The sequence below is a fragment of the Medicago truncatula genome, chromosome 1 (genome assembly GCF_003473485.1).
Source record: "Medicago truncatula cultivar Jemalong A17 chromosome 1, MtrunA17r5.0-ANR, whole genome shotgun sequence".
Lineage (NCBI taxonomy): Eukaryota > Viridiplantae > Streptophyta > Magnoliopsida > Fabales > Fabaceae > Medicago > Medicago truncatula.
This window is the reverse complement of record NC_053042.1, coordinates 37981629-38008697: the sequence shown is the minus strand read 5'-3', so window position 1 is coordinate 38008697 and position 27069 is coordinate 37981629. Positions and strand designations below refer to the sequence as shown.

Here is a 27069-nt window from a genome sequence, read left to right as displayed (position 1 = left end):
ATTACATTGTTTTATTGGCACTCCATGTCTATTTTATTTTTAAATTTATTGTACTAAAAATTGATTTCACAACATGCTTTCTTTAGTTTAGTTCATGTTGCAACCTGTTATTCTTTGTCCACACAATATGTTTCACCTTCACTTTTTTAGTATAACCTTTTTATGAGTTTGAAAAACATATTAATTTTGGTTTTCTTAACAAGTACTCTAAATAAGAAGAACTAGAAAGGTTTCACATAAATTAATTAAGTATTTTCTTTAGTTGGTCGTGATGTTTTCGTGAGATTTTCCGTCGCAATATATAGCAATGTCCATCAAGAAAATCTTACCTCTCAAAATCCTCTCTTTTAAAGTCTTCTATTTCTTCCACTTCCTCTTTTTTCCAAAGCCCTCCCCTTCCTTCACCTACAAACTCGCAATCAAAGTGTTCCTCAGACTATTTTTATTTGAAGAAAAAAAAAAGTTAGATAGGGGATAGAAATTGAAAAAGAGAATGGTAGGAATAACGAAACCCAAAGTTATTTTGTAAATAGATATGGTCTGCTTGGGCTCCATAAATGGGTGATCTGGTCTACAAGCACCAATAATTAATTAAATGGAAGAAGAAAAAAAAGTAGGAAATATTTTGTTTGTGACATTCATCATTTATAAGATACCACCTATATTAAAATTTCATTTAAAATTATTGTCTTTATTATATTAGATTTTTTTTTTCTAGCAACACTCGTAAATAATTTGTGACAATCAAACTGTTCTGCATGTATCACTCAAAATGTGTGAAGATATGTCTGGTGTGTCACATATTCCTGTGCCTCTAATAATAAAATATACCAAAAAATATAAAAATCCAATACACTATGCTTTTCATCATTTCATGTGATAGCAATACCTCAGTGGTGAATGGAACAACAGAGTTACAAGCATAATCCAATCAGCACCACTCACATGTATTATGTGGTGCATATCCACTTAGTTATATTGCAGCATAATCCATAACATTATGTACCTTACCATTTTCCAATTCAGTTGCAAATTCCAAACCATCCATGTCTCATTTCTATGATATAAACTGTCATAAATTATATATATAAAAGTGTTAATTTCCTTGGAAGAGTCTTAGTATTAATTTCTGCAACTCCATGGCCTCCTTAATGCTTAGTGGTGCTGAAAATACAAAGCTTATTAATAGCATAGTTCCATCTGGATTAGGTTCTGTGAGTCTTAACTTTCACAAGAAGTGTTTCTTCAGAAATAATGTAGTTTCATATGGCAACAAATACGGTGCAAGAAACTTGACACCGCGATGCAGCATCTCATCCGCAAGGCCTTCTTCTCAGCCAAGATTCATCCAACACAAGAAAGAAGCATTTTGGTTTTACAGGTTTTTGTCAATTGTATATGATCATATAATAAATCCAGGTCATTGGACTGAAGACATGAGAGATGATGCACTTGAGCCTGCTGATTTGTATGACCGGAGAATGCGAGTTGTGGATGTTGGAGGAGGAACTGGATTCACTACTCTTGGTATAGTGAAGCATGTTGATGCTAAAAATGTTACAATTCTTGATCAGTCTCCTCATCAGCTTGCTAGGGCTAAGAAGAAGGAAGCATTGAAAGAATGTAAGATAATTGAAGGCGATGCAGAAGATCTTCCATTTCCAACTGATTATGCTGACCGATATGTTTCTGCTGGAAGGTATTGTGTTGTCACAGTTCTTTCTTCTCAGTAACTTTGCCCCCTTCATTGTATATACTGCAAGTAAGCTTTGTAATTAATTTAATTAGTCTTCATGTTTGTCAATTAAGTTCACTTTTTTTCTCTGAAGTTAAAACACTATGAGTTATCTGTCACGGTTTGGACTCAAAATTAAGGCATGGTTGGAGAATAATTGATAGCTGATGCCAATTTGAACTTTATAAGTTAAATCATAATCAAATCTTAGTCTTATAATCATAGGACCAAAATATTTGAAAAATGAAAAGTTATCATTCATGAATCATGACTGTGAGCATCTTTTATGGTAACTAAAGCTTTTTGTTTTACTACTAAATGGGAAAATTGGTCCTCGAATTATAGTAAGCATCAATCAAAATAGTCCATCAATTTTGCGAATTGGCAAATATATCATTAAAATTCTAAAATATCATTCAAAATGGTCACTTTATTAATGTCTACCCATAGAGGCTATGATGTGACCCATTAAGTAGACATATTATACTGCACGTTGATCCCACATCAATGTCAACTCATTAGGGTCTATTTTGTCTATGAAATTTAGGTAACGAAAAAATTATTGGTAGTTCCAAACTTGCAATTGTGCATGAACTAATTATTGATAAATTAGTCCTTGAGGGACCTTAATTTCATAGACAAACTGGTCCTAGTGTAGTGGCCTTGACGTGGAAAGAACGTGGAGGAGCCACATATTTAGTGATGTGTTTGTAGATTTTCAAAAAATTGAGACTATTTTGATCGACATTTTCAATTTCCATGACCAATTTTTCAATTTACTCATTCATTTTTTAGAGGAAAATGGTAACTTGATTTCAAACTTCATGATCATTAGTCAAAAAAGCAAAAATATAACAACACTCTTTATGATGATATGTTAGCATCTGTCTCTCCTTATTATGTATCAATGTAACATAAGATTATATGTTGTTCAGTATTGAATACTGGCCTGATCCACAGCGTGGCATTAAAGAAGCATACAGAGTTCTGAAAATAGGAGGCAAAGCGTGCATTATAGGTCCTGTATACCCAACATTTTGGTTGTCTCAATTCTTTGCAGACGTATGGATGCTCTTCCCTAAAGAGGAAGAGTATATTGAATGGTTTAAAAAGGCTGGTTTCAAAGATGTCAAGCTGAAAAGGATAGGTCCAAAATGGTATCGTGGTGTACGGCGGCACGGCCTCATCATGGGTTGTTCTGTCACTGGTGTCAAGCCTTTATCAGGCGACTCTCCCCTTCAGGTACTATAGAATACATCCTCCAAAGTTCTTCTTTACATATCAAAATTCATCAAGCACTAAGTTCTTCTTTATATGCATGTTTTTATGTAGCTTGGTCCGAAGGTAGAGGATGTACAGAAGCCTGTAAATCCATTGGTGTTTCTGTCAAGGCTCATTCTTGGTACAATTGCAGCCACTTACTATGTACTAGTTCCAATTTACATGTGGCTTAAAGACCAAATTGTTCCAAAGGGCAGGCGTATTTAATCAAAGATTGGAGAATCAAGTAAAGTTGGGGTAGGAAATGGTGGTCAAGTTCTGATGGTTGATGTTCTCAAGGCTTTACTTTTCAAAATTAATGTTAATTTGCCTTCCATAATGTTAATTTGTTGACATGTTTTGGCATAGTCAACTGCCTCTTAAATTTTACTACGATTCTGAAATGGATATTTTACTTTGAACTCAAGCATCAATTGTTTATGTAGAGTTAGTCAGGAAATGTTCCTGCAGTTGATAAGCCAAGTTTATCAGATAGGTATAAAACATGTGCTGGCTCTCATGATTTCTGATTTCATGTTTGGAAGAATCATCTAAGTATTGTTTGTGCTTCTGTGATGTTTTGCTTGACAGTACAAGACAAAATGACCATGAGTCAGTGTTTGACCACATCTAGATACGACTGTATTGAATATTATATGTGACCATGTGAGATTTTTTCAGGTACAAGATGCGATGATTATTCTAATTACTTACATTTAAATGTTATGGCTTATTTTCTTTTCTAACCATCATCAGTAAGATTTAACTGTACATAATTCTGAGGATCATTCCTGGACAAAGAGATGCTCACTATTAAGTATTTCTTCGGATATAAATTGTTTACTTTCGCCATTCTTAAATAAATATTTTTCAAACCAATCGCTATTATATACAGCCAACAAGGCAAGGAAACAGCCATAAAAATAGGCTAATTGATGAGAGGAAGCAGCAAACAGATAAAAGGAAGTGGCCAAGGTGCATGCAATGCAGAGGCTTCTTTCTATAACAATTTGGGAAAATGTGTGTGACTTAATAGATTACTGAATAATCTTCTTCTGCACAGCAATTCATACACACACTAGCCTGGCTTGATTCTTTCTTTGAAATATAAATGATACATATATTTTTGTCACTTGTCACAATAATACAGTTCATTAAAATAAATGTCATCCTTAGTTTCCAGCAAACCCACATCATGCTTTGCCAGTTACTCGCCCGGCAATCCATCCAAGACCATCATAAAGGCCGTCTCCTGAGATGGCACTGCAAGCTTGTATATGCCAATCATGATCCTTGATGCTGTGAAGTGACAGAGCATCAGTGATTTCAGCAGGAGTCATAGCATCCTTGATATCTTGTTTATTAGCAAAGACAAGGATGACTGAATGTTGTAAATCTTCATGACCCAGCAACCTGAAAAGTTCATCCTTCATTAAAGAGATCCTAGCTCTATCACTGCTGTCAATCACTGCAATTACAGCATGAGTTCCTCGGTAATATGTTGCCCATGATGTCCGAAGTCTTTCTTGTCCGCCAAGATCCCAGACCTGAAATAAATGACAAATTCAAGTGAGTAAAATCTCATTGTGCACAATAGTAAAGCTAGGAAATATTCCGTGTGCCAAATGTAGTTTAAAGACGCATGCATACATGGATTATTATCAAAAGAATCAAAACTGAGTACTAAATTAGAAAAAAATTAGGTTGAAAAAAATGGTTTCTAAATTAAATTATAATCGTGCTCCTCAATTTTGTTGGCTGCACTGTGTTTTTTGGGTAGAAACGAACAAGCACTAAGAATGCCTGCCCTCTTCAAAACAAGAAGGCTCAAATGACACTCTTATGCTAAAAAAAGAAACATTTCTTGCCCCTAAGAAAATTTAAATGGTACCCATGTTCATTTAGAAACACCCAAGCAGGAAAGATCGAATGCCAAAATCGTGGTGAGTGGTAGTAAATAAAGGATAGCCTGCAGCCAAGCTTCTTACAAGAGCAGTAGAAATTAATGCTTTGAAAATCGGACTGGAGATCAAACCACTGAAGTTTCTGGATCATGATTTAATTGGTTCAACGGATAATAAATAAAACATAAAAGTTCATCATAATTCATACGACTTATTTGTATTTTTATATTTTTCCTTGCATTTTTTCAGCTTGGCCCCACTAAAGAATGACACCAAATGTGTGGGCTCATAAACCTGCTAGACTGCTGCTATCATAAGAAAATCTAGCAGCACAAAAACAACAAAAATGCGCCGCAAAACAAAATATCCCCTAAACCAATCCAACCCTAACCTAACTACGACAACAATGCCATCCAACAAATTCTACTCACTTTAAATCACAGCTAAAACAGTTCTGCAGTGCAACAAAAGCCAACTCCAACATATTGCAAACCTTCAACTATCAACGATTTAACTCAATTAATTGGGGGTTTTCCTTGATCTCAATTTCCTCGGTAAACTTGAGTTTTCCCCACATGCATTCCAGCCCGTAGCAGAATTTATCAGCGATTGTGACTTAATTTGTTCAACCAGGGCAGAGTGGCATCATGGTGTGAAAACTGTGTGGAAGACGATGACACGAGGGTGTGGAAGAACCAAGATTTGTGGCATGGAACGGTGGAAGAAGGAACGATGAAGATAAACGGCAGACAGAACAGCGTGGAAAAAGGGGAACAACAGTGAGCAAGGCAGTGTGAGGAAGAAAACGATTGAGAGAGAGTGACATAGGGTCTCAGTCTCTGACGTAATTTGGTTAGGAAAAAAAGAACATTTTAATTATTTTTCCCCTTGGACAGGACCGTTTTCCAAAACCGGTACAGGTTCTGCAGTTTTTCTGACTAGCTGTTTAGATGGACTGACTGGCTTGGAACCAAGTTCGCTTCCCGGTTCTACCGGCTAGTCCGATTGTGAAAACATTGGTTAAAATTGTCCAAGACAAAGTTGTGTCGGGTCCTAGAATCTGAATATTGATAATTTACTATAGTAGTAAAATGGCAATCTGAATATGATTCAGGGAGAAGTATTTATACAGAGCTGAAGCTGGTAGAAACTAGAAATAGATCAGCTACTTCCATATTTTGAGCCATGAATAACTAAACTAATAATTGTTTTAACTACTGACTGTTAAGACCCAAATTGCACAATCAAAGACCAGAATTGTTACTTCTGCGGGGAAATATGCACTTGATATTTTGGAGGAAACAGAGATTTATACCGTAAGCTCATTGGTTCACATACTGTCCTAATACTAAAATCATGACATATCAGGAGGGGAAGGCCTTTTCAGACCATGGTAGACGGTGAAGATTGGTTGGAAAGTTAATCTATCTTACCGTGACTAGACCTGACATACCCTTTGTCATCATTGTTGTGAACCAAACACTCAATTCTCTTTGTGATAGTCATTGGAATGCAATAGCTTGAATCCTGAGGTATATCAAAGGGTCTCAAAAGGATCAGTCAGTCTATGAGAAAAGAGACCACACTAACAATGTTGCATATTTAAATGTTGCACACTAACAATGCCTGCCCTCTTCAAAACAGATTGGGCTAGACCTAGATGTCCTAATAATCGATGGTTAGCTCTGGTTACTATGTTCTTGTTAGAGAGAATCTAATTTCATGGGAAAATAAAAACATGATGGTTTTGCTAGATCTAGGTGTAGAAGCATAAAACCGGGCTATGGCTCTTACTACATTTGAACTTATTTGGTTGAAAAACTCATCTGTAAGTTAGAAATTATGTAAATTACAGCCAACATGTCTCTTTCGAGACGACCAGTAGCCTTACATTTACATATTGCATCCAATACGGTCTTCAATGACCAGAGTATGTTTTATGATTTTTCATTGCAAGGCAACTATGATAAGACTGAGAGAAAGTAAAGAGCGCAACCTTTGTTTGAGCTGCCCTGTTTTTCGTTCAGATCAATAATATATTTATCCCAATGTGGACATACGGACTACACACATAGATTCATTGTTGTCCATGAGAAGATTGTCTATGAGGATATTGTTATTTGTTACGTCATATGTAAATCCTAATGATCAAATGATAGATGTTTTCACCAAGTCTCTAAAGCACAATGGTATCTTATATTTGTACCAAGCTTGATGAGTGTGAGATTTATACACCAGCTTCGAGGAGAGTGTTGAGATATGTTGGAAAAATATAAGAGTTAATGATGCACTTTCCAAGTAGTGTAGAATAGATTAATTGGGTGGAGATAGAAATAGTTAAAGAATCATACAAAATAAAGTAATCTTAATTAGTTACCTTGTAAATTGTACTTAGACTTTATAGGCTTCTCTATTTCTGATGGATATACATATCATACGGCAAGAGAGTTGGGTGTAAAATGTGGTTTTAATCGAGAATATTTCAGTCGCATTTAATCTTACTTAATTTCAAATGATCCAATTATCATAGTTCCCCAAGAACCATGTCAATGGAACTCCAAATGAGGAACAAATTTGAGTTTGTTGACGGTACCATCAACAAACCAGCTTTGATTGCTGATCCACTGAGTCGTGAGTCGTGCCTGGAAACACTGTCATACACTTGTCTAATCTTGGTTGAACTTGAACCATTCAATGTCATAAGAGATTGCTACCAACATCATTTGGATTGATGGTGCATCAAAAGTTTGGCTTGACCTCAAGAAAATATTCTCCAAAACTAAAGATACTGTGGGACGAACATTGCAATTTGTGGCCTCTGCCAAAATGCACATCTCCGTATTAGGGATGTCGTTTGTCCCAAATCCTGCTGATGGACCCCTTAACTTCTATCAATAAGGTGTTCTCAATGGTCATCCAAAAAGAAAAACAATTTAGATTGGAACATTTACAAATCCAACTATTCTAGCAATCAAATTCCAAACTAGCTCTTACCCAGCAACCCAAGGTATAGGACGTTCATCTCATGGCAGTCCAAAACAGTTCAATGGTCAAAATACCTCTCAAAAGCAATGTACACATTGTGACAAATATAATCACATTGTGGACACTTTCTTTTTGAAGAATGGATTTCCCTCTAGATGTAAGTCCTCAAAGACGGCCAATCAAGTTGCAACTACAGCAACAATGAAGATTGGCCACACAACTTCTATACAAAGTTTAACTAACAAGAAAATTCCAGCTCTACTTGCATTGCTCCCCACGATCAAACCCTATAGCCACTGCTCATGATTCTAATCATGCTAGTTCTCACAACATCACCATGTCACCCTGACAACAAAGTAAAACCAACAAACCACAGATCTTACACTCAAGAGTTACAAATGACATAGTTTCCTCCTGATCTTTTGTCACCACCTATAACACTATTTATCCTATACCAATTCTTCTCCCTGATAGTTAACAAACCACAACAACCAAATATAAAGAAACAATCTTTTCGATCAACCCATTAATTCCTTATAATTATCTTGTATATTCTAATTTTTATTTAAGTTATATCACAACTTTTGTTACAAAACTAACAGAATAACAACCAAATATGAACGCTACTATATGCTTGAGGGTGTTCGTGATAAATATTTTATCAATCCAATGAAAACTTTGATCCACAATAAAGATAACATTAATTAATTAAACCCTAGAAGCATGCAAGATCAACAAAAAAAAACAGAAACATATAATATAGGCAAAATGGCTGAGGAGCTGACCTCGAATCGAATGTTTTTGTAGACGAGCTCTTCGACGTTGCTACCAACAGTAGGGTTAGTAGTAACAACCTCACCAAGATGCAATTTATAAAGAGTAGTGGTTTTACCAGCGTTATCCAATCCAACAACAACAATCTTATACTCTTTAGCAGGGAATAACATGAACCAGAATCTAGACATCATTGCCCCCATCCTCTTTCCCTTTAATCAACTACAACTATCTATCTACTTCCCAAATTAATTAATTAATTACACCTGAAGTGAATAGTCACAACATAATCAAATCAATGAATTAGAAAATATGAGAAAAATCTGAATTTGAATGAAAATTGCGTTGGATCGAATTTATGATTACAGATCGATGGAGAAAGAAAAGGATCGAACCTGGGAGGTAGCGTAGTTTGTGTTGCGATTGCAAAGAGAATTGGAATGGTGGGAATGAATAAACACCGATTTGATTTGGGAACGAATTTTTTCAATTTTGATCGTCGGAAGAAAAGAAAAGAAGAACTATCTACGTCATATAGAATATATATATTGAATAGGGGCAACCTCAATTTTTATTTCTATATTATCCCATCTTTCTCCTTACAATACAGTTTTTTTTTTTCCTTTTATTTGTCATAACAAAAATTTAATTTATAGTTTAATTTAAGGTTAAATATGTTTTTGTCTTTATAAATATACCAAATTTTCATTTTATTTTTTATTAAAAATTTCTTCAACTTTTAATCTCTATCAAATTTTTAGTCCATATTCTTAAGTATTTTTTTTATTTTTTAATGAAATGTGCAAAAATGTCTAGAATATTGTAAAAATCTCTTAAAAAAAATAGAATTATTTAACTAATATTTTTTAACTAGGCTACAAGAGTAAGATTGAGATAAAAAAAAATATGTTATAAACGGCTTGAATTAGCTTAACAAATATACTATAATTGTAAATATGTGGTTTGTCGATCTCTCATTTAATTTCTCTTTGATTCTTTAAATATAATTATATCATTAAAAATAAAAATAAACATACATCTAAAACTAAGATAAAATAATAGAGGTTTAAGGTTGATCCGTAATACAATTATATTGTTATAAGAAAATCGTTGATAAGTCGACGACCCTAACTTAATAAAACCGATTAAATTAAAAAAATTGGGCATGGCAGGCAAGTTTGGTTGCAAATTTGCAACACCTCGTGGATTCCGCAATCTAGTGACAAGTACTACTAATAACGTCAAATCACATCTCCTACTCAAACAAACTCCCATGTTCTGTTCGCCCTCGTTATCTCCGTCTCCCAAAATCACAACACAGTAAAGTACCAGAACACAACCTCACTTCCAGCATCAACCAAAAACCTCTCTTCCTTCACCATGTCAGCTACTCGCACCCTCCACTTCCAACTCTTCACCCCCCCAACCACAAACTTCCACTCCCACACCCCCCACTTCCCATCTCCCACCCTCTCCTTCCCACTCCGCCGCTTCCCCACTCTCCGCGCCTCAACCTCCCACCTAACAATCCCCGACAACAACGGCGCCACGCCACCACCGCCACCACCACCTTCAGATCCAAACACAATCGAAGTCGACGCAGTCACCGAAACAGAGCTCAAAGAAAACGGTTTCCGCAGCACAAGAAGAACCAAACTCGTCTGCACTATTGGTCCCGCCACATGCGGCTTCGACCAACTCGAAGCTCTTGCTGTTGGTGGAATGAACGTTGCTAGAATCAACATGTGTCATGGTACACGAGAATGGCATAAAACTGTTATCGATAATGTTCGTAGACTTAACCATCAAAAAGGATTTGCGGTTGCTATTATGATGGATACTGAAGGAAGTGAGATTCATATGGGTGATCTTGCTGGTGCTTCTTCTGCTAAAGCTGAAGTATATATACATTTTTTTTCTTATTCGATTTTATTACTTGTTTTCAAAATTTGGTTTTTCTTGTTTTTGATATGACGAATTTTGTTGTTTAGGATGGTGAGATCTGGACTTTTAGTGTTAGAGCATTTGATTCTACTCTTCCAACTCCGGAACGTACCATCAATGTTAATTATGAAGGTTTTGCTGAAGGTTTGTTTCGATTTCATTATTATAGAAATGTTATTCAAACATCAATTTGGGATAACAAAATTGGACAAGTTTTTAAATGGTTGACGCAAATTTAATATCCCACATTGCCAATGTTTCTGGGCTGTTGGATATGAATGCACATGTGGTTGGCCACCCTCATTATTTGAGCTGGCTTTTGGGAGTGAGATCAAAGTTCATTTAACATGGTATCAGAGCCGGTTTAAGGACCACAATGTGGGGATTAGAGTCAGAATCCACTCTAGGCGTGAGAGTGAGTATTGAAGATGTGTTGCGTTGTCAAGGTTTCCGGACAGTTGGATTGGATGTATATACATGGTTGCACACTCTCATCCTTTAAGTTGGCTTTTGGGAGTGAGTTGTAAATCCATACGACATAAATTTGTTGTTAATTTAGTTAAATAGATGATTAATAAGTTGCGATGCCTAATATATTTATTGACCAAATCTAACACTTCATTAACATTATTACATTAACCACATGTTTGAACTGGTTAACCATTTTAAAAGTTGTTGAATTTTCTTGTTCCAAATTGATATTTAAATAACATATATGTTTCATTAATCTGAATTATGTATTTTTGCCTGATTTTGTTTCTAATTGCTGTGTTGTTCCTAATAGATGTAAAGGTTGGGGATGATCTTTTGGTTGATGGAGGAATGGTTAGGTTTGAGGTCATTGAAAAGATTGGTCCAGATGTGAAGTGTCTTTGCACTGATCCCGGGTTGTTGCTACCAAGAGCAAATCTCACTTTCTGGAGGAATGGTAGTTTAGTCCGAGAGAGGAATGCGATGCTTCCTACAATCTCCTCAAAGGTTTCCAACTCCTTTCCCTCTTTTTTATAATTATTTTGTTTGGATTAGTGTAGTGTTGGCTTTTTGGGTGGGAAATTACACTGTTGATGGAGTGCGATATCTGTTTTTGTCACGAACTTTTCCCAGAGGTAAGATTAAGAACCAAAATTTGCTAACGTTGTTGTGTTATTAAATCCATGACCACGGTTGGGAACAGCTGGTGCACATAGGCTTCTACGACCCTAAAACTGAAAGTTTCGGGTGGATGGTTGGTTGTTATTACACATGATGTAATTCTTTTTGGCTAACTCCTTAATCATGACATTTTTGAGTTGTTTACCAACATTAGTGATTTTTGAAACGTTTTATTATAATTATTGTGGACTAAATTTGGGCCCACTATAGGGATCAACTGCAATTGGAGCTCCATATAAAAGCTGAAATTTCAATAAGACGTTTGAGCACGGCCCCTTTTAATTGTACCATATTTAGTTTAAAATAAAAAAAATCATGCAATTCTTTGATGGTCTTTAAGTTGTGACCAACAATCTTAGGAAAGTGTCCATTGTTTTCTCATCAATAAGTTCTAGTGTGTTGCTTTCACTCCCCAACATTCATTGCCAGAGAGCAACATTGGTCTCTGCTTGTTTCTTCATAGTATTTTTTCTTTTGTTTAATATTCACTTTCTAATCATGAGTTATAACTATATCATTTCTGCATTTGGTCAACCCTGCTTGCATCTTATGCGTGACTTGACATCCCCATCACTTTATATGATGTATCCAAGCTATCTGTGCAACTCACAGTGTGCCATGCCATGCTTCCTGATTTTTACCCCTTCAGGAAGTTACAGTAGTTCAGTAGTTAGTTCCATTCTCTAAATAACTCCTGTATCTTTTAAGATTCAGAATGAATAATATTTAGAATTTTACTTCAGTTTCTCTAAATTATATGAACTCAGAATTCTAAAAACTTCAAACGCTCACACAAACAAAATAGCTCAAACGATTAATAAGCAATAAAATAGAACTAAGGAAGGATACAAACCTTTGTTCTACTGAAAAGACTTGTGCAAAACCTGAAAGAAGAGTAGAAGATGTGCAAATAATGATGAACGGATTTACTAAATGGAGTACATGGAGAACAGAGTAGTGGGTTTGCCTATATTTGGCTAGAAACAATGCCAACGAACAGTAGGTTGGTGGTTTGCATGAAAACGAAAAGAGAGTGCAGTTGGTATTGCATGAATAAAGCCTTTGGCAAGGCTTCAGTGTATGGACCGCAACATCCAGGAATTACTGTGTTAGTGTGTTTGCAGTGTCATCATGACCTACTGATAACTTTGCTGCAAATGACATCCATAGGTCATTTGTCTGCAATTGTTTCCTCTTTTACTATTAAAGTTTTGCTGGAGACTAAAAATTTAGAATATATGTTATAATGTAGAGCCTACGGCCTAGCAAAGAAGGTACCTATTGGTTGTGATGATTCTGAAGCGTATCACAGAAAAATTGCCCAATTTTGAACTACTATTTCATACTCCGTGTGGGCCTCAGAAACCATGCTGGCTATGAATAGATTGATTTTGGTTTAAATTGATGAGAGGCAATGTCCAAAGTCTCGAAAACTTTGGAGTTTGAACCTTTATAAGATGGAAAATGATTTACCATGGTGCATAATGGATCTGTTGTGAATTCTGTTATCTTGAAAGCTTTGGGGTTTTGTGCTTTTATTATTTGTGTTGGATACAATGCTTCATACATTGGTGCTAAGTTTCCATTAGTAAAAATACTATCCATCCTAAATGATTTATTTTTTTCAATCTCATTTTCTATATCCAGGATTGGTTAGACATTGATTTTGGTATTGCTGAGGGTGTTGATTTTATTGCTATTTCATTTGTCAAATCTGCTGAAGTTATTACTCATCTTAAAAGCTATATTGCTGCACGATCTCGTGATAGGTATGTACCGAGAACTCTTTATTGTTTGAGAGTATCGTCATATGATTGCTATTATTAGACCTCTATTATTCTTAACATCATTTTTTCCCTCTCATCCAAATCTGTCCCTCTTCCAATATTTGAAAGTGACTTGATATTTGATCTTTTTATGTAAACCTTCATGTTGATTTAGCCTTTTCGTCTTGATTAACAAAAGAATTTTAGCGAGGTGCTAAAGATAAGTGGCTCGTCTGAACCAAAAAAGCACTGAAGGTGCTGTAGATGTGTGCCTGGTTTAAGTGCTTTTCTCCAACATCAGAGACTTGCCGTAGAGGCAGAGCACCATATGCATATACCTTTTTGGAACCTTTAACTGCACTTTCTTTCTGGCTTGAAATTCTATGTAAATTTTAGCACGTAGTTAGAGGCTATCACCTTGTCAGAACCGGAAAAGCACTGTAAGGTACTGGAGAAGTGCAACCAATTGAAGGGGGTCTCTCTTTATACAACAACAGGGTTCTGGCATTTTCTCAGGTGCGGGTGTATCACCCCACTTGGTTGTTGTTGTTTCTGGGTGTATCATCCCAGCTCTTTAGGCACTGCTTTGTGATTCCTTTCCTATTTTTTGGTGTTTATTTTATGTGCTATTTTTATCTTTTTGGATTGAGAAATAAATCTATTAAGAGGAGAAAAATACAAATAGGATAAGACACCCTCTCAAAAAAATAAACAAAAAGATCCTAGGAGATTAGCACATGTAACAAAGCAGAACAATCTCTCTGCACATATGAAAGGAAAAAGACCCTCCTGAAAACGCTATGAGCAGGACACCGAAGGATGGCTAAAAAATAGCACTGTCCCAATGAAGTCTAGATCCAAACAAGCATCCTTAAAAGTTCCAGCATTCCACTTTGGGTCTTTGGCCGTAAACATCAATAAACTGGGGAGGAAGAACTAGGCCATAAAATGAGTATCCTCCAAATACTCATTTTCGATAGGGAAACATGTATGTTACCCCTTGATACGCATCCAATGAGTATCCTCCAAATACTTTTCTTAAAGAGGGACATGGTTTTGGGTTATTTAGCGGGATGTACATGATCCCATATGATGATGGTGGTGAGAGACTTCTTGAATTGAAAGATTTGTCTCTTGGTGAACTAAACTTAGAAGTTAGAAACTATGCTTTTTTGGATGATGAGAATGGGGAGTTGAATATGATACAATTAGTGTCAAACAATAAATTCCTAGCAATTGAATAGAGTATATCATACTTCTTTTACATAGGGCTGGCGATATTTTTTTCGACATTTTGACATTGGTTAGAGAGAAAAATACATTTTGTGATATATTTACTAGGAAAGAACATATTTTAAAAATGGTTAAGAGAAAGATAAGCCTAAGAACAAACAGCATGAAGAACAGAGCATAGTTGCAAGGCATTGCTGGAAAAGGCCGATGTTTGTCTAGAATGATACTGGTGAGCACTGTGTTGGAGGATTTTCATCTAAAGAGAAGGGAAGAGATGTGTATTTCAGTAGCTGAGCAAGGTTTTTGATTTCAGACCTTTTTTTTTCCGAACATTGAATGGTGAAATGCCATTTTTATCCCTTAAAAAATGGCTCTGGTATTGCTCCGTCCAATCGCACTTCGATTTTGGTTGCCATAAATGGTATTGAAACACAACATAATGCATTAAAAAGCAGCCAGAGGGCGCTATGTGACGCTCTACTACTGCCACAGTACCACAATAGTGCACTGTTAATAAGTATTCCTTGTATTTGAAAAAGTTAATACTGATGGTCAAGACTGAACTCTAATGCGATGATTGTGGGTGATACAGTGATATTTCAGTCATTGCAAAGATTGAGAGTATTGATTCACTGAAGAACTTAGAGGAGATCATTCAAGCATCAGATGGAGCTATGGTAGCACGTGGAGACTTGGGAGCTCAGATACCCTTGGAACAGGTTCCAGCTGCTCAACAACGGATTGTTCAAGTTTGCAGGCAAATGAATAAACCGGTCATTGTGGCCTCTCAGTTACTTGAGTCCATGATTGAGTATCCTACACCTACAAGAGCTGAAGTAGCAGATGTTTCTGAAGCAGTCAGGCAGCGCGCCGATGCTTTGATGCTTTCTGGTGAGTCAGCAATGGGCCAGTTCCCTGATAAAGCCTTAACTGTATTAAGGAGTGTCAGTTTGAGAATCGAGAGGTGGTGGAGGGAAGAGAAACGTTATGAAGCTATGCAACTCCCATCCGTTGGGAGTTATTTTTCAGAAAAAATATCCGAAGAAATATGCAATTCAGCTGCAAAGATGGGTAAGCAGTTTTAAATTATTGCTATCTCTAGTTTCCTTTTTTTTTCTTGCTGTTTATACTGTTATTGCAAGTTATCTTATCTATTAAGTTATATACTTTAAAAGTTAATAGTTAAATATAGGATGTTGCCCTGCTTTCTAATTCTGTTTGATAGTCTCGGTAATTAATGTCTGTTTAAATAATTCAGCATTGTTGTCTTTTACTTTCATACTATAATATAGAAGCTTGCTATGTCCTTGACATTATTCGATAAGGAATCATGGTTTTCATATTTGAAACACTATCATAATCATTGATGACTGATTAACACACTTAACTCTTGTATAAATTTCAATCTGTTTTCATATTTAACTGAAGCAACAAGCTATTTTTTTGTTTGTGTTAGGTTTTGTTTGATTTGCAGTTGTTTAGGGGTGTAACTTTATGAGTTTAAACTTTTGCAGCCAATAATTTAGAAGTGGATGCACTTTTTGTTTACACAAAGACCGGGCACATGGCATCTCTATTGTCACGTTGCCGTCCTGACTGTCCAATATTTGCTTTTACTACCACTCCGTCTGTGCGTAGACGTCTGAACCTCCAGTGGGGCTTGATACCTTTCCGTCTGAGCTTCTCTGATGATATGGAGAGCAATCTCAATAAAACCTTCGCATTGCTTAAGGCCAGAAATCTGATCAAATCTGGTGACCTTGTCATTGCTGTCTCAGATATGTTTCAGTCAATACAAGTGATGAACGTTCCTTAAGAACATGTTCCAAGGGTTCCAGGTTATGTTGTCTTCTTGCTGTTTGTTCAAAACTTGGGATGCCGCTAGAGTGCGAAAATGGAGCCGAGAGACTACATGAGCGAATTGTGGTTCTTTCGTTTTAAATCTGAAGGATGCGACTTGAGTTTGCGAGAATTTATTTATGTTACTGGAGTTCTTTATTGTAGAATTTGTAGTGAGTGCATACACCTTGAAGCCATTCATATATAGATATATTTTAATCTGGTGAAGCAATATAGTGTAGAATTCCACCCTTTTAAGATGTAAGGCACAATTGCATTTTCTGTTAGATTGTATCATTGTATTAGCTTTCAAGCCATGTTGAGTATAATTTGAAATTTCAATAAGATTACATGTTAGTTACTTGCCAGTGTGAGGCCGTGTAACATATGCTCAATGTATGCATGTTGCACATTTAATTTGTTTCTTTACTTTGTGTAAATCAGATATCTCTGGGCACAACCGAGAGATTAGTTTCTCGAGTAGGTAGGCTTATATGGACAACAAAATTCTCTTTTTATGAGTTTTAATGATGCTTCATTTTGAAGACTCCAATTCCAATTTGCGATTGTGACCACTGGTTTACCGTCTTATGAAATGTTTTTGGATAGGGAAATGATAAATGAACAACCCAAAGGTTGTCCACACTGTCTATAAGTACGGTTAAGTGTACTAATTAAATTTTTTTTTAATCATTTTTTGTAGCCTTAAATTGCTCAATGTAAGAGATACGGTGTGTGGAAAGTTGTTGACTTTTGGTGGTCAATATAACACTACTCTTTTGGATATGTCGCAAATTTTCCATATGTGCCTTATTGCATGCAACCAGACAGTATCAGAATTTGAGATATTCCAATTGTTATATATATCAGAACTTATATGTTATATATTCCTATTATGATTGAACAATGTAAATGTAGGTCCTGCAGTAGATTATGGCATGGAAATAAATTACCTTACCAAAGCTATAGGAGAGCTAATTTTACCCCACTATTTTTTTAGACCTGTTCTGACATTCAATGTGTCTTAGAAAACTCAAGTAAATGACCAAAAAAATCAGTGGCAGTTAACTGCTGCCGGTTTTCTAACTATAAGTTAGTGGTAGTTAACTACCGTTAGGGGTATTTTAATATTTTACTTGTGTTTTTAGGAAGTATTGAAAGTCAGAACAACAATTGTCATTTTTTTTAAACCACACTCCTCCGGATTTTTCTATCTACGCAAGGAAAAAAAAACTCTGTTTTCCTTGTGTTCGGATGGTAAATCTGGAGAAAACGAAGTGGAAGGGTACATTTGGCTGAAATGATTTTTTTTAGAATCACGGAGGTGGAAAAAGAAAAAGAATTTCATGTTGGCAAGTTTTTCTTTGGGCCCTTTTCTTTTCATTTGGTTCCGACTTCTCCCTTTTAAAATTGCTTGTTCCCTTACTTCAGCGTGAGTTAACTGTCACTCGACATTTTTCAGCGGAAGTTAACTTATGCTGGCACTTTTAATATCAACTCAATCACTTTTTAAGCTGGTTCAACCGATTTTAAAAGTGTCAGCGTGAGTTAACTTCCGCTGAAAAATGTCGAGCGTGAGTTAACCCACGTTAAATTAAAGGAATGAACAATGTTAAAAGGTGTAAGAGCTATTTTCTTTGGTTCCTTTCCTGGTGGGCAAAAGCTTGTAGAATGCACGCTACAAAGTCACTCAATCAATGAATGATTAGATCCTAAACATAGACTTCAAATTTGTATCTTTGAAGCATTATGTCATTCTCAATTAAATTTCTCTAAGATTCACAAATTCATGCTTGCAAGAAACTGGTTAGACATTATCCTTGCTTTCACAATGTAATGTTTGCTTTAGAACATTCTTTGCTTGTCAAAATTAAGTAGTTTTCCCTATAATTATGCATAATATGGGATTAGAAGAATAGCATTATTCGATGTTTATTTTTCATGTACCTGGTCACAACTTAAGGCAAAAGAAAAATCATAAAATTGATGAATAAATTGTACTATAAAAGTTGTACCAAAAAACAAAATTGTGCTATCAATCAATCATAGAGCACATTGTAAATGCACCATGATATCGTTTCTAACAGAACTTGTTTTCTCTTTTTCTTTTTTCAGATTCGTGAGTGGAAATCTGAAATGTGAGGCAAGGTTTTAAGCTTTCTTCACATGGAAGTTTAAAAAGCAAAAAAGTATCCGCATAAATAACTAACATTGACTTTGATGGGAAGATGCATTACCATGCTTTATAATAAGGATTTCATTAGGGTGCATTAGTAATAGTATGTACAGTAATAGTAAAAAATGTAATAATATTTATGACTTTTTATTGAAGATAGCTATCAACATTTTGAGCTTTGATATTAACTTTTTTTATAAATACTTTTGTAATTAACTAGTAAAATTTTGACTGGATCTTGTAAATATATTTCTATACAACCCTTTGCCCTTTGGAACATACCTTCCTTGGCTCTTTAGTCTTCTAGACCAACCCTAACCAAAAAAGAGTAAAGTACCAAAAAGGAAGAGAGAAATAAAGACGTTGAACTTGGATATGTTAATTAGTTAGTGACCTTAAATGACCAAATAGCTTTGAGTCTTTTAGAACTTCATTGATATAAGTCATGTATATATGTGTGTATGTATGTGTGCAGTATGTTAAGTCTTTTAATATTCTGAAAAGTAAAACAAGTACTCAAGAAGATGCATAGTTCTTTAACTTTTATAATTAAAATTCGAATAACGGGTACAATGCTTTTTTTGTTCTTTTGTCTTTAACTTAAACCAAAAAAGAACATAAAGATACACACAAAACAAATGAAAGAAGAAAAGAAATAAATGAAAAAGACCCCACCATTTAATTTACCAAAAAAGATGAAAGGAGAAAAGATTCTTATCTGTACATTAATTTGACATGTTACCTATATATGTCACTCAAGTTAAAGACATAACATATGATATGAGGTACCTTATACTATGCTCGTATAATTTTAGTCAAATTATTTACGTAATTTGATAAATTAAACTTATATTAGATTTGTCTTGAAGTCCTAATTCAACTGGCAAATGTCGAAATTGCAAAGTCAAATATCATAATCCGAATTCGAACTAAGAACCTCAGAGTTGTGTGAGTTTAATTTCAATGATTTACAACTTCATTTAAAAAAAAACTTATACTAAATTTATGCGATGCACACCAGCTAATATGCATTAATTGGGTTTGTTAGTGTGTGAGAGTGAAAAGTATACAAGTGCAATCACTTGAAACCACACAAGGCCAATAGATTATTGAGCTCAAATTATCAAAACTCAACTCTATAATTTAATGGACCCACATTTGCAATTGCATGTTGGGGAAAAAGATATGAATGTGACATTTTTATTTTTTTTAATCATCTATATATGAAGAAGGTGACATGAAAACTTGAAGGCACCATAAACAACACCTGCTACACTACCAATTATTTTGGTCCCTAACATATGCCATAAAATATTCCTAGCTTATTTATACTCTTGAAGTTAATCCCTATGGTTGGGTTTGATTAGTAAATATGCACACAAAGATTATCCAAATAGAATAGTTGATCGTCACACGTGTGTAGATATTCTTTGGGGACGTTACAATCACTTGATTTAAATCATCATCAAATGGAAAAAAAAATACTCCATCCGTTTTAAAATATAAGCAAAATTTACTTTTTAAGTTTATTCATTCATTTAATGATGTATGTGGTCCATATTATGAACCACATACATCATTAAATAAATGAACCTAAAAAGTGAATTTTGCTTATATTTTGAGACCAAGGGAGTAATGTTTATGATGGATCATAATGTTGTGAATTTCTTGCTATCATCAATATGAAAGGGTCCCATTGGTAAAACAATTGAGTGGCTTATAGACTCATCATCAGCCATGACTCTTTCAGCCCATGTGTATCAACTCATCATATAATATAGGGGTTTTACTTTCAAACCGATCCAAATAAAAATCAAAAGAATATTAACTTTTTTTTTTAAGAATTAAAAAAATGTTATTGAAAAACAGCATAAAGCTAGTATATAGTGGATATGTTTGATAAAAAAATCACTACAATTGTATTAGATTTCTGATTATTCTTTGAAACCGAACTAAACCAAATTCAACCGTATATATAAAATTCTAATATTTTTTTACACAAATTAATATGATTGATAATAGATATATTTTTTTAGCGTTTAATATATTATTTGATATATAAATATAAACTTACATGTAGGCAAAGATCGAATGAACAGATCAATCCAAACTAAACTTAATTGGATTAGTTTATATCAATATTTTTTTTAGAGAAAACACTTGTAATACAACTGCAAACAATTCAATCAATTTTTTAGGAAGTCCGTATCTATCACTCTCATCGTGAAAGTAATGTGCATTTGGACGTTTAGATAAACATGGGTTGTGATGAAGGTTCTTCTCTGATTTCGCATGAATTTTGTTCGACTCATATAAGTTATTTAATTTTAACTGATTTTGTTGGAGTCGCTATTTGATTTCGTTGTAATGTTTCTTGTTTTGGACTTCGGCCCTCTTTTACGCCACAAGAGGTTGTCACTATTTAGTAAAATTAATGCATGCGTGGATGTTTTGACAAATATAAAGTATGACGAAAATTCTTATTTAATCTTATGTGGGTTTTGTCCAACTCAAATTAATTATTTCCCGTAATTTTTTGAGATGTCACTTCTTAGTTGATTTCACTCTAAATTTTCCTTATTGAGTTTCGGCTCTCTTTGTCAAAAAAAAAAAAGAAAAAATTGCCTTTGTTATTTTAGTAGAAAAACAACCTATACCACAAATAAAATAAAGGGTACAATACAACGTTAATAAGAAGCCAGTTTTTGATTTCTGACATGGGAAAATCAGATAACCGAAACATGAATCCCAAAGGTGGTTTTAGTGACTGAGGCATCATGTCTTGTATGGCCTACTCTTATCATACACTTTGTGTCCTTATCAGTCATCATCTCACATTTTATTTTATATCTATTAATAACCAATATTGTTGAGACACAAACTTTTGTTGCAATTGATACATACAAATACTAACATCTCTATAGTTTGAACAACTCATGATGAATCCCATTTATCATGATTATAGTAAGTACACAGTGCACTCATTTGAATGTGGTGTGAGTTCATCACTTGATCATATTCACAACATATACATTTCAAAAAATAATTAATTTTATGCACACATCAAATAAATAAATAAAATCTTCAATTTGATTTGATCCAGTAATTCAATAAGGAAATTCAACACAAGATATATAGAATTCAAAATCATGTAAGAAGACTGAGCAAGCTAACATAATGATTGAATTAGAATCATTATATAATATGTACCTATAATATTCACAAATTTATATCAGCAAGGCACAGCGATAACATTATATATAAATAATAATAATAGTGATAAGAAAGAGGGACTTAATTTAATTAATAATAAATAATCCTTTGGACAATAGTTGCTATATCCATATCAATTAGTGGAATTAACAAGGTCAAACAAAGCCTACTTTATTTTATTATACACCTATGAACAAATCAAATATTTACAATCAAAAAATGTGGGACCAATTTCATGTGACATGTAGTATCAAATGATATAAACATGACACTGGTGATATATACACTTGACTTGGTATACATGCAAATGCAAATACTAAATGGTGTTATGGTAGGCCAACAATTGAGATACTTTGAGGGAATATGGACAGTGACAAAAAACTGTGTCTGACAATATCCTCTCTACTTAGCTAAGTGGTTAAATAGTGGATGATTGGCTCTTGTTTTGCTTCTGTGGTGTGGTCACCCACTTCTTTTACTCTAATCACTACTTATTTGTAATGTATTTTTTTAAGTTTGATGACTTTATAATTTGATTGGTTAGCTAAATCAAAGAAAAGGACAAGATTGTGCTGTCTAAGGATAAGATTATATATGACACATTTTAAAAAAAATAAAATAAAATAGAGAAGACATGTTCATAGTTTTATAAATTTGGGTGAAGTTGAATATAGTTTTTTTTTATCTCAACCCTTTCATATTTAGGAGATCAGGGACATTAGTATTCTGAATTTGGTTGGAAGTTAAATAAAATTTAATTAAAAAATTATTTTAGTTGGGATTAAAATTCAACTTCCCCTAATGATATAACCTATTATGAATGTCATTAATTATTCGTACTTTCTAGCTGTCGTACTCCTTTGATGAACAAACATAAGAGATAGCCGTTGTACACCTTTCTCTTTAAACCTAGGACCGCCGTACTCCTTTCTTCCTCACACAAATTCTAAATCCCCCGTCGGCATAATGTAGATCAAATAGATGGTGGTGCGACGAGGGTCTCTGTCCTCTGCACCACCGTACCTTTTCGACGTGCAGTTGCTCTCTCATCGTAAAGGTTGGTTTGTGTTTTTGGTGTTTTTTTTTTGTTTTGTTTGGTCGAGACGTTGGTGGGTTTCATGGTGTGTCGTTGGATGCTTGCCGGTGGTTGTTTAGTTTTCGTGGATCTCAGATTATTTGATTTGTTTTCTCTATTGGTTGTGTGGTAGAGGTTATGTTTGCTCGCAACATAGGTGGTGATGGATCGGTCACGATGGTGGTGATGGATCATATCTAGGTTCGCTTATGAACTGTTATGGTTTCAGTGGATCTTTGGTTGTGTTGATTTGTGGTGCCTCATGGCATTTTTCATGGTGGTGCTGCGTGTGGTGGTTGGCGTTGCTTTTGGTGAGGGTTAATGGTGGTTTTTGTAGCGGTCAATGGTAGTTTTGGTGATGGTGGTGGTGGTGGTGTTGATTTTTGTGGTGGTTTTTGGTGATGGTACAAGGATTTTTGGTTGGCTTTTGCGGTTCTTTGTGAGGTATGTTTTGGATGAAGGTGCTTGGGAGAGCTAACGTTGGTGTTTGGGGTTTTATCCCCGGCTGTTTTTCAAAAGTTGATGGTTGTGGTGTAGGTTTTTAAGTTGGTGTTCAGGGGTTGTGTGCGAGCAGCGGAATGTGGGTGGTGGAAGTTGTTTTTGTGGCAGTTGCAACGATGCTTGAGGATTTTGTTTATGTTGTTTCGTTGATCGTGGTGTTAGCTTTGTTTTGGTGTTTCAATAGGTTTTTTGGATTTTTTTTATTTGATTTACGGTTGTATGGGTCTTCCATTGAGGGCTTCCCATCTATCCTTTGTATGTTGCTATTGTAAGACTCTTAGCTTAGCACTCCTTGTGCTGGTTAAGATTAATTGTGGTTTTAATAAATTTCATTTTAGCTTTTTCAAAAAAAAAAAAAAAATCAAATTCCCCTAAATGATTTGATCTTAACTAAAGTTAATCATTTGAACTCTGCCACTTGATTACACCTATATTCACACCTTATCCATATTAATTTATTTTAGATGGGAGTCTACTTATATATTTTTTAATTTAAAAAACTTAGTTTCGAAACTTACACACGCTAAATGTAGAGATGAAGGACATCCCGAATTCGAATCTGCACCCAATCAAATAAAATGTCGTCATAACTTTTTACCAATTGAGTTAGTCTTACTAGAGTCTAGTTTTATTTTTTACACTAACGTGATTTTTACATTGGTAGTGAAATTCAAATTAACTTCCTTAGAAGATATGAGCTAAATATCAAGTAATTCAACTTATTCAATAAAATGTCAACTTTTTCATAATTAAGGGGTGAAAAGATTTCAAGTAATTGTGACAATAGTGATGGATAAAAAATTTGATGGAAACAAATGAGAAAATGTCAACTTTTATTAGTAATTCAACTTTTTCATAATTACGAGTCCATGTAAATATTGATTACGAGTCACATGGATGCATGTCAAAAATGTTACTTCTACTTCCTGTGAAATTTGATAAATTAGACAAAACGCCAAATAAGTTTAATCTGCATACTAAATTGGAAGACAAGCAAAAACAAGATAGCTAGTTTACTTTGATTGATCTTGATTATTGACCTTCCATGGAAAATATGACATAAGATCTTCCTACACAAAAAGTTAAGAGTATTTCAACAAAGAAAATTGAAGGAAACGAATATAGTCAAGTATATGAAAACTAACTCAAACCTACTTATGTTTTGTGTTTGAGTATTGTTTAATTTTCATTTGTATCTAGATGTGTCTAATCATTGAATTTTCATCTTTCAACATTAGTCAGTGTCATCTCGATTTTAGGGTGTCAAGCCATTGATTGGACTTGAACCTTTCAATCCTCGATGTTCTCTATTTTTTTGGGAAGGGTAAATGGAGAAAAACCCTTAAAAAGTTTTAGGTTCGGGGGTCGTTTTCGCTACGGGAAGGTGTTAGGCACCCGGAACGATTATGGTATTCCATAAGAACCGTTCTCCTAAGCTTATTTCTACGCTTTATTTTTATTGCCTACTTATTGAAAGAAGTTGTATTTGAGCGAAGAATGGGGGGTGAGAAGAAGTAGAATTTGATTTTATTTCGGCTTGGAGGGGTTAAAGTCCCTTGCCTACGTACCGTTTTACGGGATCAAAACCGGCGTAGTTCTTGCTAAAAAGACTTGCTGTTTTTTTGTTTTTAATTGTTTGATTTTAAATTTTGAAAATGATTTTGAAGAAGGAGATTGAGAGGCTTCATGAGCATTAGAGTATGAAAAAGTGGGGGTTTGTTTAGTGATTTTGCAAAAAAGTCTAAATGATTAGATTTATTTGAGAATTTTATTAAGAAAATAAAAGGTGAAAAGTTGTTGGAGTTTTGACTCCATTTTTATGAAAAATATTTGAAGCGAGTTTGTTTGCATATTTTTTGGAAAAAAGTTGGATTTTCTCTAAGTGTTTAAACCTAAGCATTCATCTAACCATGCAATCCTAGGCATACATCTACACATGCAATCTTAGGCATACATCTAGGGTGAGTGTGTGCGTGTCGGTGCGCCATAGTGTCCATAGTCCATATTACAAAAATTGCCTAAATACATTCTATGGCCTCTTTGCCAAGCTACAAACCAATGATAACAAATTACATCACCGAATGAATTAAAACTTGCAAAAATAAAGGCTAAGCTAAAGAAAGTGGTGGAGATAGTGAAATGCTATGAAATGTATGTCACATGAGATGAAATAGTTAGTAATCATAAAGCACAAAATAGTAGGAAATAAACAAAAAGGAAAGCATAAGAATGGCAAAAAGAAAGTAATAAAGTGGTAAAAACCTAAAAAATTTGATATGATACCTAAAGGTGCTTGTGACCCATATTATCACATCATGGCAATTTTGTAAGAGATTTTGTTTCAAGCCATGACATGAAATTAATAGAGACACATGCAAGCAAAGTATCACACCAAATTCATAGAGAAATTTGGCACTTTATTCCTTAAGACAAACACTTGTTGCTTGCAAAACAAGAAATTCACAAAATCATATCCAAAAACAGCAAAAAGGGCACATGACCAGAGGCATATTCATCACAATATTAGGCATCATTCATCCATGTCACATATCAAAGTGTCAAGAACAAAAACATAACCAAAAGAATACCAAAAAGTGTAAAAACACATAGAAATCAATTCATGCCATTTTACCAATTTTTTTTTACATGCAAAACACCATAGAAATACCAAAAACATATCAAGAAACAACTAGGATTTTTTTAGGATTTTTTTGTAAAAAAAAAAGTGAGCAAGCAACAGGTTCAGATAGCAAAAAAACGGTGTAAATAGCACAAAAAAAGCGAAAACGTACAGAAGAAGGCCCAGCCCAAAACCAAAGGAAACGGATCTCACAGGGATACTCAGGGACCGTTGGATTGATCCAAGGTCCCAAACCCTAGATCTAAGGGCTCACAACGCAGGGGATTGGACCGGTCTTGAACCGGTCCGGTCTAGCGCCCTATATAAAACCCTAGTGCGCCGGTTTACTCATTTGTCACTCTCCTTTCTCTCTCTAAACTCTTCTCTCTTCTCTCATCTCTCACCTCTCTCTAAACTCACCGCCGGTGAGGATGAAGCTACGGCGGAGACCTTGAAGGTCCGCCGGAAACTTCATCTTCTCCGGCGAGCCTATAAACCTCCGGTGACCTAACTTTCCAGAATTCAAAGATTTTTACATCTCTTGATTCGTCCTTTAACCCTAAACACGAATCCAGCAAAGGTTTTTTCAAACACAGCTTGAAACGACGTAGATCTGAAAAAACTTCGTACGGTTTTGAAACTGATTTTTTTTTATTTTTGAAAGAAAACGTTTAGATCTTTAAGGATCTACATCGTTTCGTCGTTTATTACTTCTCTGGTGCTTGTTCTTGCTTTCAAAACTTGGATCCTTATGGATCTAGGTTTTGTGTTTACGGTTATGGTTTTCTTTGTGATTCTGGAAAAAATTTTCTGTTTATTCACGTGATTTTGCAGGTTAAACTATGATATTGTTTTTGAAAAGAAATTCTGAGTTTTACCTGAAGTTTTGGTT

General features: G+C 34.7%; 3 protein-coding genes across 3 annotated transcripts; 2 read left to right on the top strand and 1 right to left on the bottom strand.

Annotated features, from left to right (window-relative positions):
- Positions 1 to 893: 893 nt before the first annotated feature.
- Positions 894 to 3682, top strand: LOC25484476 (2-methyl-6-phytyl-1,4-hydroquinone methyltransferase, chloroplastic). The gene is made up of 3 exons (XM_013613315.3): positions 894 to 1699; positions 2671 to 2977; positions 3068 to 3682. The coding sequence occupies exons 1-3, from the start codon at positions 1140 to 1142 to the stop codon at positions 3221 to 3223; spliced, it is 1023 nt and encodes a 340-aa protein (XP_013468769.1). The 5' UTR covers positions 894 to 1139; the 3' UTR covers positions 3224 to 3682.
- Positions 3683 to 3952: 270 nt separating this feature from the next.
- On the bottom strand, positions 3953 to 9215 carry LOC25484475 (ADP-ribosylation factor-like protein 5). Its single transcript, XM_013613314.3, has 3 exons — positions 9054 to 9215; positions 8670 to 8924; positions 3953 to 4542 (listed from the first exon to the last, which is right to left on the bottom strand). Exons 2-3 carry the CDS (start codon positions 8859 to 8861, stop codon positions 4189 to 4191), a joined length of 546 nt encoding a protein of 181 aa, XP_013468768.1. The 5' UTR covers positions 8862 to 8924; positions 9054 to 9215; the 3' UTR covers positions 3953 to 4188.
- A 622-nt stretch (positions 9216 to 9837) lies between these two features.
- Positions 9838 to 17017, top strand: LOC25484474 (pyruvate kinase isozyme A, chloroplastic). Its single transcript, XM_013613313.3, has 6 exons — positions 9838 to 10557; positions 10650 to 10746; positions 11387 to 11580; positions 13402 to 13523; positions 15346 to 15824; positions 16268 to 17017. Exons 1-6 carry the CDS (start codon positions 10039 to 10041, stop codon positions 16567 to 16569), a joined length of 1713 nt encoding a protein of 570 aa, XP_013468767.1. The 5' UTR covers positions 9838 to 10038; the 3' UTR covers positions 16570 to 17017.
- Positions 17018 to 27069: the final 10052 nt, after the last annotated feature.